We start from the raw sequence: 12,735 nt of genomic DNA on the forward strand, positions 1-12,735 counted from the left end.
ACTGAGTTATATCACCAGAAACCCATTTTTTAAAAATTCTGTTTTGAGACTGGGTCCCATTAATTTGCCGAGGCTGATCTAGAAATTGTGATTCTCCAGGTTTAGCCTCAAGTATCTGTGATTACAAGTGTGGGCTGCTGCACACAGCTACTAGTGGACTTCTTAGAGGAGCAAAAGCAAGATGGCTTGGATATGAGGTAACCCCCAAGGAATCATGGTGAAGGCTTTATCTCCAGTGCAGTGATGTTCAGAGTTGAGTGATTAGACCACAAGGATTCTGATTTCATCCATGGTTTAATCCATTAATAGCTACATGCACTATTGGAAAATGGTGGAAAGTGTAGTTAGGTGGGGCACGGTTGGAAGAAGTAGGTCACTGGGAATATGCCCATGGGAACTGTATCTTGTCCCTGGTCCCTTTTCTCTCACCTCTTTCTCTGTGCTTCCTGGCTTCAGTGTGCTAAGCAGCTTTCCTCCAACATGACCAACTGCCATGATGATCTGTCCTATGAGGCCTGCCCACCATAGGCAAAAATCTTTGGAAAATCATGAGCCAAAATAAACGTTTCCCCCCTTTTTCCCCCTTTTAAGTTGTTCTTCTCAGGTATTTGTCAAAGTGATGAAAAGCTGACTAACACACCAGGAAAATTCCATGGGTTGGAGATAATGGTATCCATGTTTGGGAAGTGCAGTCTGAAACACGGACCATGTGCTTTGCATTGTTCTGGCCTCTGAGGATAGAGGATGAATTAGAAAGACATGCCCTCTTCTTCATGGGTTTTGCATAAGGAAGAGACCAAATATAAGTAAGCTAAAAGAGATCATTTCTTTAGACATAAAAGAAATGAAAAGAATGATTATATAGTGCATTTGAAAAAGGCCTTATTAATGAAGTAATTTTTTAATAGAAAACTAATCAGGAGGAAGGGCAGTGACACTGAAGTGTCATGGGATTGGGGGGAGTTAAAAAACATTAAATCCCACAGATGAACGTCGTTGAAGGCTTGGCAAAAATGCTAGATTTTATTTTAAATGGAATGTGAAATCATTTAAGCTGTGAAAGCAAGAGTAACATAATCTGATTAAAAAATAACTCTGTCTGCAGTGTGGAGAGTGGTTTGAATAGAAAAAGGAGGAAAGCAATGAATCTGATTAGGAGACAACTCAGGGTAACTGGAGAATATTTGGAGTTAGATAGTAGAAATGAAGAAGAGGATATATTAGGGAGGTAGAACTGGATGATTATGTTCCTCAGATGTAAATTTTTATATGTAATAATTACACGTATGGTTAATGGTGCATGAATTACATGGATCCCCTTGGCCATTAGAATAGAAGTCTCTAAAGAATAGGATCTATTTCTTACTCACAGTTTTCAAAAATTTGTAGTGCTTTATAAGTACTCAACAAATACTTGTTAAAGGTTTTCATCCTCTCTTGAGCAATGTGCCATGTATTAAACATATCTATAATTTTTTTATTTAATTTGTTCAACTGTTCCTGCAAAATATGTAAAATTGATTTTAAAATAGATTTCTATCCTTGAGATCTCCTATTTAAAATATGGACAGTTCAGTTATAGTATTTTCTCCCCTTCTGGAAGCCTTTCACAGAAGAAGTGAATGGATATGTAGATGGATGATGGATGGATGGATGATGGGTGAATAGATGGTGAATGAATAGATGAGTGGATAGATGGGTGGGTGGATGAAAGTTTGGGTGTGTGGATGGATGGGTGGATAGATGGTGGACAGATGGATGGTAGATGAATGGATGAGTGGATGGGTGGGTAGGTGGATGGATGGATAGATGGATGCTCAGATGGTTGGATAAGATACAATTGCCAAAGCATTTTTATACAAGGAAGTTATCAGGTAGAGTGGTCATGATGATTGCTGCCTTCCATATTCTGATGCTTGAAGGGAAGTTATTCTAGTTTTTCATCTGTTATGAAATTTCTATCAAGTTAGTATACTTAGGTCAACTTTTCACTGCCTACAAAACTTTAAAAAAAATCATTTTGCTCTGTGACCTGTTTTTTACTTTGTGATCTTATTTGTGGATTTTCTAATTCTGTCCTAATGCAGATTTCATTGCTAGGGCAGTTTCTGTGGGAAGATGAGAGTATCTGACTCTTTTAAAATCTAAAATCCTGGGGAAAAGTTTATATATTAAGGTAGAATATATAAAAAATTCTGTTTCTAAAAAATGAAGAGCTGATTTTCTGACCTTTTACATTTAAGTGCCAGACAAATAAATACCTTTAATTTTAGTGTGAAGATATGGTTAGGCACTGAATTTTTCACAGTATTTATTAATTGACTTAGTTGGAAAAATCATAGTACTTTCAAGTTTGACTTAAATTTATGTTTTTCTAATTTAGATAATTGGAAATTCTTATACCTCAGTATGTTTATTATTTCTTTATTACTTCCCCCTGGTTTTAATCACTCTGTGTCTTCTTATTTATGTTATTACTTGTATCATGTCTCCTTCCAAAGCATTTGAGACAGTTTGTGAAAGTACACACAGACCAAACATTGAGAGGAAAATTTGGAGAGAAATATATTCCAGATTTCTAATTGACTTAAATGTGAGTTACATTAGGGTAGCAAAAATACTTACCAGGGAATATTTATTGCTTATAGCAGAGCATGTTTCATACCACAGGTTTAGAAATGTGCTACAGAATGAATGTGTGAGGTTCATTTATAGAATATGTGCCAGCAGTTGTACTCCTTAGTGGAGGTCCACAATTTGGACCCAGAACTTTGTGCCAACAAATGAATGGAGAAAAATACTGCTTATTAATAAACAGTATCCATAGAATGCAATAAAACCATTTGATGATGAGATATACAACTCTCAATAGACCAAGAAATTCATACATGTGAATCCAAATCTAATGGATACTCATGAGAACCAAGAAAAGCAAAACATCCTTAAAACAAAATTGAACCAATTAATTTTCTTCTCCCAGTCCAGAGAGAACTATCAGTTTTAAAAAAACATTCTAGGGACTGGGGACATATCTTTGTGGCAAAGCATTTGCCTAGCTTATGCAAGCTACTGGGTTCAATCACTAATGCTGCAAGAGAAAAGGCAGCTGGGGGGGAAGACTCAAGCCTCTGGAAGAATAGATGAGTCGTGTTTCTTTTAGCTACCTTTGTGTGATTTTTTAAATGTGCATATTTTTAATAAGTTCAAGTGTATGTTCAGCATCAAGAATTTGGAGATCATAGGAAGTTCTGCTGTGAAGATATAAAGTCAAATGCTTAAAAGTCAATTAGGTTAGTATTGAAGTTTCTATCCTCTTACTAAAAATGTGGTGACTCCCCAGGACCTGTGACTGAATAGGCTGTTAGTGCTTCTCTGCATGGAAGAGGATCCAGAAAGTTCAGATTGTAATATTTTTGAGATTTCTCTTGGAAAACAGATTGGAACCAACTCCATAGGGTGGACAGATGTATGAGTCCAGACCTGTGTACTTGAGTTATGCAACATTAGCACTCTATTTTTGGGCAAGATGATTTATAAGGAACAAATTCTCAAATGTGCAACAGTCATCATAGGAAAAAAGTCTCTCTGTAAGGCACTTCTAGAAAGGCTAACACTGGAGGATCTAAGACAAAAATTCCAAACATACTTCTGAATCATTGGGTGAGTTGAATTGCTAGCAAAAGTTCCCAACCTGATGCCTGGAGAATTGTAGAAGATCTTCTCCATCGTCACTTGTATCAGAACTCTTGTCATGTGTGCATTTGTTCTACAGAGAATGACCTCAAGAATCTTCAAGTGCTAAAACAAGTTTTATACCCTAGAATGGTTAGTAATGCTGAATGAATTTTCAAATGATGACTTGAATATTGATGAATATCTATAAAGGAGGATAACCTTGGAATTGGAGCATTGGGGCACAACTGTTCTGTCTTGCAAGAACTGAACAATAAGATAGGTGCTTGTTGGTTGCCCTTAATTTATGATTAAGCCTTGTCCTTTCTACATAGAAGATTGTTTCAGTACCATTTATTTTTGTTGAGAAAATAAATGTTTATGGAAAAAATAGTGTGTGCAAAATACCAATTCTTGATAGCATGCTTCCTTTAGAAATTTATGAACTCTTTCAAAGAATTGACTGAAGGATTTTAAACAGAATGATTAGACAAGTTACAGAGCCTGACTTTGGCACATAGTTTGAAGATGGATAGTCCAATGACCATAGTGCAGAATACTGCTTCTCAGAGTGTGGTACCCACTTCAACTCCACCAGATACACTGGGGAATTATTAGAAAAGCAAATCCTTGGGTCATCTCCAGCCTAATCTGACAGTAGACCCAACAACTGCTAATTTAACAAATTCTCCAGGTAACTGGTGCCTAGTAAAGTAACTCACCAGACTTCCCTCAGCTAGGATAAGACAGGCTTCCATGATTTATAGCCCTACTAAGACTTCCCAAAGGAAGATCAGTGTTGCTTCCCCCCCAAAAAAATCAATTTGGGTCCACAAAAATAGTTCAGCATCCTCTATAACCTTTGAGTTGATGAAATTCCTCCTATGCACATATCATAAGTCTTTTGCACTTCAGTGTTATTGTTGGAATTGACTTCCTTTCTAGGGTTTCTACTCTCTAAGGAGGAGGACACTCATTAGAGTATCATCTGGGTCTTTCTCCGACTTCTTCGTAGGGAATTGTCTGGCTCCTGAATTTCTGTGGAAGATCCTAGCATAATGGGTCTCCTCCCTATTCTCTATTTGGTATCTGCCAGGTGGGTGGGGGTGCATGTCCTGCTGTTCTGTTTATTACACAGTTGGGCCTACCTGTAAGGGTAGCGCCACTGGTTTTTCACAAGTGCCAATGAAGTCCAGTCTACCACATTCTGAGATGCGGTGTCAGGAGCTCATGGTTGCTCACTGAAGCAGTTTGCATCACTTTATCTGTAATATAAGCAATAAAGTGGATGGTTTTGGTTTTCATTGATTTGAATCAGGGATCAGAGAAGAAGAGAGCCCATGGTGGGGACCCTCTGAGTCTTAATTATTATACTCTTCGAAGTTTTCTTTCAATATATAAGCCATCAAACCATCATTTATCTTATTTGTCTGGGATTTTTATTTGTTTGTATTATCATTTAATATTTGAGTATTTGTGATTTTTGTGGATATTCTTTTGTTTACAGATGCAAATATTTCAAATGAATTATTGCTTGGGCCTCATGAATGAATTAAGTGCACAGTTGAATATAATCATTTAGACTGGAAATCCTCTTTAAAGGTCCTTTTTTTCCCTATAGATTTGAGTCCTCTAGAAAGAAAATTTTTGTCACTTTCATATAAATTCATTTAGCTCCAGATATATTTGACCTGATAATATACATTTAGAAAGACTGAATTGAAGTGAAGCAAATGACCTTTTATTGTTCGTTCCATCCTTATGAATATGTAGGCATGTCTGTTGGTCTGAATTCAGTGTTTCCCCAGCTGCAGAGTGAAGCCAATCTCCATCTACTCTAGGACTTCAGGTGCCTGCTCCATGGAACATGTGTGTCCGGCAAAACCACAGAGCCACTTCTGATTTCACTGCTGCCTTCCTCAAAGATATGATCATTAATAGTTGACTCTTTCCCCTTCCTCTTCTCTTTTCCTAGTAGATTGTCTGACTAATGATCACTAACAAACACTGTTGGGTTTATAAGATGAAAGACCAGAAAGAATGAAAGTCTAGTATTATTTTTCTAAACACTGTCTGCAGGTGATCTTTGAACTGCAGGGGGGACAGTGCTTCTGCCAAACTTGTAGGTGTGAGAGTAGCTGTAGGTGAGAAGATACCCTGTCTTTTTCTCTGGTGTTTATTTTGTCTCCGTTTCATCAATACATAGTTCCTTTCCTTGACTGTCATTATCTAGCATATGCATGGTGAGTGCTTTTCTCTTGGAGCTAATTGTATGCAAACAGCCCTTAGAATACATGCTCAGAAGGCACTACCCAAAATAGCATTGTCAATTTTCTGTACAGCAGTAATCAGTTCGACTTCATGCGGTCTCATCTCTGCTGAGGTGCACTTCCTGAGTAAAGGAGGAGTGGCAGTGTGTTTGTTAAATCCAAGTTGAATAAGTTGCCATCATATTCAGAACACAGGCAAAGGGAAAGCAGTATCTTCAACACCCTGCTTTATATATGGAGCACCCCACACTTTTCATGTTCTGGAACACACTGTTATTACGGATGCTTAAATGCCATCCTAAAGCACAGGTCAGCGTTGCCTAGACAACATTATACTTTCTGAGCAAACAGTGTTTTTTAAAAGTCATAAATTCAATGCCATCACTGAATTATAGCATGGATCATTAGAGCAGCTTAGAGCAATTACGTTGACTTATCCCAAACCATCCGCAGACTGCATAAAGTTAAGGGAAATAATTAACCTCTTGCTACAACAGGAAAGGCCAATAAAAATTACACATAAAGGTATATTATGAAACTGATCAAGAAGTTAAAATGCCACAGTGATTTAAATTGCCCATTACTCAAAGCAAACTGGAATACCATGTTTCTGAATGTTAATCTCAGAAATCTTTATTTAACCTTCTGTGCCAAGACTAGAGTCTCTCATTGTTATCTATATTTTCAGCTCTGTTTGCAGAAAAACCTGTTCCCAGAAAGCTTAGAAAGCAATTTCATTTATAGTGAAGTGGTATAAAATTTTCACTTCAAATCTCTGTAGGGAAGCTTGGCTTATTGAAGGTTTTCTGTTGAGAAACAATTACTTCATCCATTTACTGAATATTGTTTATTTTTATGTTGTGCAAAATGCCCTGTGGGCCTTTTAGAACTTACTGGAAGAACCAATTTAGGAAGAAAATAACCAATTAGCTCAATTTTTATGATACACACAGAGTTTACATTCTTTGAGAGTCATTATGTTTGTTTTCAAGTCCTCCAGTGATTCCTAAGATGTTAGTCCTGGCCTGTGAAGTTGTGCCTCATGTCAACATGGCCATGAAGACAGATTTACCCAATTTTAACTTGAGTTAATACAGTGAAGGACTTCTTGTTCTCCCAATATTCCAAATAATTTCTTATTTTTAGTGGAAATTTACTAATTCATAACATGAAGAGATAACTGGAATTACCTATCTTACTTTTGTGATATCAAGATCAGAAGCTATAAATGAAAGCTCAACATCTGATCAGTCAACAGGAGGCAATTTTTTTTGTCTTTGTTTGAAAGCTTACTAATTCATCGAGTTTCCAGTTCTGTCCCCTTCCTGTCATTCAAACCAGATGAGTTTGCCTCTGCCATTTAAATGTCTTCCTAACCTTCTGATATCATTGGCCAGCTTCCTTTCTTTACATAGTTAAAGTCTCCAGCAAATCTTCATTTTCTTTTCATGGGTGACATTTGGAGAGCAGTGTTTTGGATCAAGTGATATTCTCTTTGTGTGTCATGGCCCCCAGATTTTACTGATGGGATCAGCAACTAGAATGTGCTGGGAGCAGTGTCCTTGATTACAGTTTCTCTTTCTTCCAAGGAGTTTCTCGATCGGATATCCCATCACTCTCTTTTCCTCAATTAGTTTCTCGATTTATCCTTTACCTCTCCCTCTATGTTGGCCTTTTCTTTAATAGTAATAGTAATTAGGAATTTTATCTTTGCTTTAGGTAAGTGATTTCTAGGTTTTCAGATTGAGGATATAGTCTTCTTCCTACAGTCAATGAGGTACCAGAGAGGAAAGTCTCAGCAAGGATTGGGCAGGTGGAGGGAGAGAGGCATGATTTATACTTAAGTTTACTCCCCATGGTTCTCAAAATTCCTGATCTATACTTTCATATCTTAGGTTTTCATACATCTTTCTACTCTGCAGGGAATTCAGTTATTATTGCATACTAATTAAAAAAAATCTTTGCTCTCTGGGAGACTAAGATATAAAGATATTTTTTGTGAAGTTCTTTGATTACCTTTTTGAGACAAAAATGGACTTTTATTTTATACTAAACAAATAGTCACAGTTCATGAAGGAAATCAAATACAATGTGCTTTTCTGTTGATTCTTAGGAAAAATCTTGGAATTTTAAATTTTTTTTAATGAAATTTCCCCAATTTGAAATACAATATTCTTGTTCCTTGATTTTCTTAGTAGGCCAAATATCCCAAACTCTTGTTTTTAACCTACCTTGATATAATTAAGAAAAATAACACATGACTAGCAAACATTCATGGATAGCTCTCCTCAGGATCCAGGATCATGAACAGCTCCTGTGTACTGGTGCTAATTTTCCCTGGACCTCTTTACTTGAGAAAAGGTAGGAGGATGCAAATGAAAGTAAATCACCAGGCTATTAAAAAAACATACAAAATCAATGCTGCCTATATTATTTGATACATAAACTCTACTCACAGTGACTTTTTTGGTGACTCTGTAGTCATAAAGATGTTACACATCTAAAAATCTTGCAACAAATAAGATAATATTTAAAGCCTGAGTTGATATCCTCCATTCTATTCTAATATCCTTGTCATCTTACCTAGCTCTTCTATGGGTGGCCCAAAAAGTGGAAACATGTATTAACCATTCTGACACTGGGGCTCCAAAGCTTTTAAGAAGTTTGCCATCCATTTGCATAAATGCAACACTCATGCATTAAGAATATGAATCACAAAAGATAAAAGCCCTTCTCAGTTGTCAGTAGATAGTATAGATATAATAATTTTAGGAATTCAAAGAGAGAGAATATGATCATGAGTAGACAACTTGGGCAACAAAGGTACAAGGATCAGACGGATGAGAGATGATAATCCTATCTTGTTCTTTCTTGGTGCAAGTGACTCCCCTTCTAAGAGGACTTCTGAAACCCCCTACCTTGGAAGTTCACATAAAGTAATTCTCCTTCACCCTCTCTCTCTCCTTCAGAATACTTCTCAAATCTCTGAACTTTTCACGTTTACTTAGTGGCTTAATGTCTGCGATTCTAGTAGACTGTTATTTCCACAAAGATGGAGACTTTTTATCTATAGGTAAAAAACCCCAGGGACTTTCCGAGTGCCTGTTGCATATAAGACACTTATAATATTTCCTTGATCAATTAGTCAGATGCAAAAGCTTTAAGTATTTCAAATGGATGCTCAAAAACTTAAAAGTAATATTAATCAAAGTTTTCAGAATCTTTACAATAGCTCATAGGTGACCACACAATTTTTATTTTTTACAAAACTTGAATTTTTATTAAGTCAACTGTGACTTTCCTAGTTCATAATGAAAGACAAGCAGGTTTCTTGGTTTCCATATATTTTTTTCAAATTTAAGGGAAATGATAACATGTCTGCTTTTTATTTTCTGAAAACTTACAAGGTTACCCCATGAGTAATCTACAACAATATATATTTTTGGAAAACATTTCACACTTATTTGATAAAGGCATTTACAAATTAGGTGCAATGTTAAGTAATGCTGTTTAGTAGTGCTGCATAAAAACATCATGCAAAGTTCAATTTGGTAGAGCATCTTTTCTTATTCAACTCTGTGTATCTATGCATGTTTTCTTTTCATTTTCTTTATTCCTAAAAGGCCATGGCTTAGTTTATCAGACCTTAACAGTATTAGCATAAGATAATAAATTCTGAAAAAAAAAATTGCTATTTATTTTTTGAAAAAAAAAGTTACTATTATACATTTATTGATCAAATGTACTTTTCCTTTAGATTTTCTTTTTTAAAAGATGGAGGACTCAAAATAGACAATGTGACAAAGGCTGACTCAGGAACCTATACCTGCACAGCAGAAAACCAGTTTGGGAAAGCCAACGGGACAACACACTTGGTAGTCACAGGTGCGTGTGTTTCGTCAAGATGGGTTTATCAGAGATGCGTTTCATGACATATATTATTATTATGGTTAAAGAAACTGGGCATGTGTTTTCCACAAAATGTGGTACATTGTGAAGGTAAAAAATGTGTTTGCACTTGTGTTTCTAACAAGTGATGGTCAAGAACATGACACTGTATACTTCTATAGCACAGCACAGTGGACATGGTGGGATACTTGGCTACTACTGTGCTGGGATGATGGGAAAATGGCATATGCTGATAATCTTTTATTTTATGTTCTCCTTTTGGGTCAGATCTTCTAAGTGTGCTCTCTTTTTCATTAAAATTGGTCTTTTCTGGAGATGTTCAAGCTCATCAAATAACTGTTGATATCGATAAGATTTAAGTTTTGGGTTAATTTTGTTCATTTATCCATTCAGGAAAAAAAAAAAAAAAACGAGCACCTATTATGTACCCATTGTTTGAGCTGGATCAGTGGAAACATTGAAACAGAATCCGTAGTCATTCTTCTTACATTCTGCCCAAGATAGAGAAATGAAAATTAGGAAGAAGAAATAAGGAGATCATTAGAAGGAAGTATATTGCAAACAATTGAGAAAGTAAAGAGACTATATGAAGAAAGATGAGTTAGAGTATGAATCAAGATAAGTGAGATGGAAATTTTGGTACAAAGACTCCAGGGAGATAAAGGAGTTTACCAGGAGATTTCTAGGGTGCAGTTATGTGGACCAATTGTAGATCTTGCTAAGACTTCAGTTTTCACTTGAATTGAAAAGTGGAACTACTGCAAGGTTTTCAGCAGAGAAATAAGATGATGTGAAAGGGTGACTCTAGCTGTTTTTCAAAGTCTCAGGAGCCCATGACTGTTAACCAACAGGAAGTGATGACGATCCAAGTGAGATTGGCAGCTGAGGAGCTGATGGGATGGGATAAGATTCTGCATATATTCTGAAGGATAAGGTGTTTACAAATTGGATTTGAGGTCTCGGAAAGGAGTCAGGAGGGACTGCTGGGTGTGTGGTGAACAAATGGAAAAAATGGCAGAACAGCTGAGATTGCTCAGGCTGTGGGTTTCAAAGCTTTGGGGTGAAAGAAGAGCATGAGCATAGTTTGGATGTTTAGAATATCGTTAGGATCTTTCCCTGTAAAGCAGATCAGAGATTTGCCAAAATCTCAGTGGATTAAAATAGCCTGGCCTCACTTTTCATGCATACTGCAAGTCCTCAGTGAGTCAGCTTTGCTTCCTCATTCAGGAACAAAGACCCCCAGTGTCTCCACCATCTGGGACAGTGCACGTCACCACAGAACAGGAAGGAGACACATCACATTACCTATTAGTTCCTGCAGAATTCTGCCTGTCGCTGCTACATGTAACTCCTACATACATTTCATCAGCCAAAGCATTGTACTCTACTCTGCCTTAATTCAAAAGAGTTAAGAATTTAATCCTACAATGTACTTTATGGGAACTAATGGTGACTAACACCTAAGTGGAGACAGTGAGTAGGTGGTTGGATAGATGACCTTGGACTTGTGTAAATCAAAGATGAAGAGATACCTTTCACAGTTGTTGGCATATAGATGAGGACTTGAAGCCAAGACACCATCTTAGATCACCTTAAAAAGAATTTTAAAAAGGACTGAGCTTGACACATTCATTGTACATTAAGAAATATAGTAGCAGAAGTGAGACCTTAAAGAGAGATACAGAAAAGGAGTGACCAGGACAGTAAATAATACTGCAGGAGCATGATGTCCCAAAAACCAGCTGAGGAAAGAGTACGAGGGAGAACCAGTGATCAAGTGTGACAGAGCTTAGAGGCTCAAAGAATGAGACCAAGACTTTATCATTGGGTCTCATAGCAGTGGACCTTGATGAGAACAGGTTAGTCAGGGAGACCTATGCCCAACTACTGGGTTAAAGAGGCTATTTAATCAAGCAAGTACAGACCACATATGCAAGTGACTTTTGAAGACATTTTCTGCCACATGGTGTAACATCAAGGGAAATGGCACTGGGAAAATTGGAGCAAGGAAATTTAATTCAGAAAAGATAGAAGGTTCATGGTAAGGGCAGGCAGAATGTGCCACAGACATTTCCACTGGGGAAAAAAACGACATCAGTTAACATTTTAGCAGAGTGCCCTCCCATTGCGCTTATTCTAAGCATCTCTAAGCTTATTCTGAGCTTTTCAAATCCACGTACACATCAAAGGTTTGAGTCTATTTGAATTTTGATGTTAATGTGTTTTTTAGTCATTGAAAGTTGGTGAAAACACAGTAGTTTCTGTTTCTCCCACTATATTTCACAAAACCATAAAACTAAGTTGAAATGGATTTTTCAGTCTTATTATAACTCTTGCTTACTGGTGATTTTCATCTTAAACTTTTATAACCTGTAAACTCAGATATGCTAATTATTTTCACAAAATTTGGTGGATCCCATGAAATGTATTATAGGACTGCATTAAAACATCTATTTTAACCATGGAGACTTTTCATTGCATAGATGTGTGTGTATACCTAAGCATATAAAAGCTCACACACTCTAGGGTGGATGAAGAATTTGCCTGTACAAATTGCTTTCATCACAACAGAAATGCTAAAGTTTTACTTATGAATTATCTCCCTAATAGAACCAACTAGGATAACGCTGGCACCATCTAACATGGACGTTTCTGTGGGTGAAAGCGTCATTTTGCCCTGCCAGGCACAACACGATCCGCTGTTAGACATTATGTTCACTTGGTATTTCAATGGGGCCCTCACGGATTTTAAGAAAGATGGATCTCACTTTGAGAAAGTCGGTGGGGTAAGTCATGACATTTTTGTCATCCTTTTTCCTATTGCTCAAGTATGTAACACCTGGCCTTTAAAAAAAAAAACCATCAGGCCCATAGGTGATGCTCT

The 12,735-nt window shown here is 36.8% G+C and overlaps 1 protein-coding gene across 1 annotated transcript in view; it reads left to right on the plus strand.

Moving 5' to 3' along the window:
- Positions 1 to 12,735, plus strand: part of LOC143389977 (contactin-3) — a 319,072-nt gene that overhangs the window by 251,006 nt on the left and 55,331 nt on the right. The window contains exons 14-15 of the mRNA XM_077106266.1: positions 9,700 to 9,827; positions 12,462 to 12,637. Of these exons, the coding sequence (XP_076962381.1) occupies positions 9,700 to 9,827; positions 12,462 to 12,637 (304 nt within the window). The remainder of the gene's footprint in view (positions 1 to 9,699; positions 9,828 to 12,461; positions 12,638 to 12,735) is intronic.

Source organism: Callospermophilus lateralis, chromosome 20 (genome assembly GCF_048772815.1).
Source record: "Callospermophilus lateralis isolate mCalLat2 chromosome 20, mCalLat2.hap1, whole genome shotgun sequence".
Taxonomy (NCBI): Eukaryota; Metazoa; Chordata; class Mammalia; order Rodentia; family Sciuridae; genus Callospermophilus; species Callospermophilus lateralis.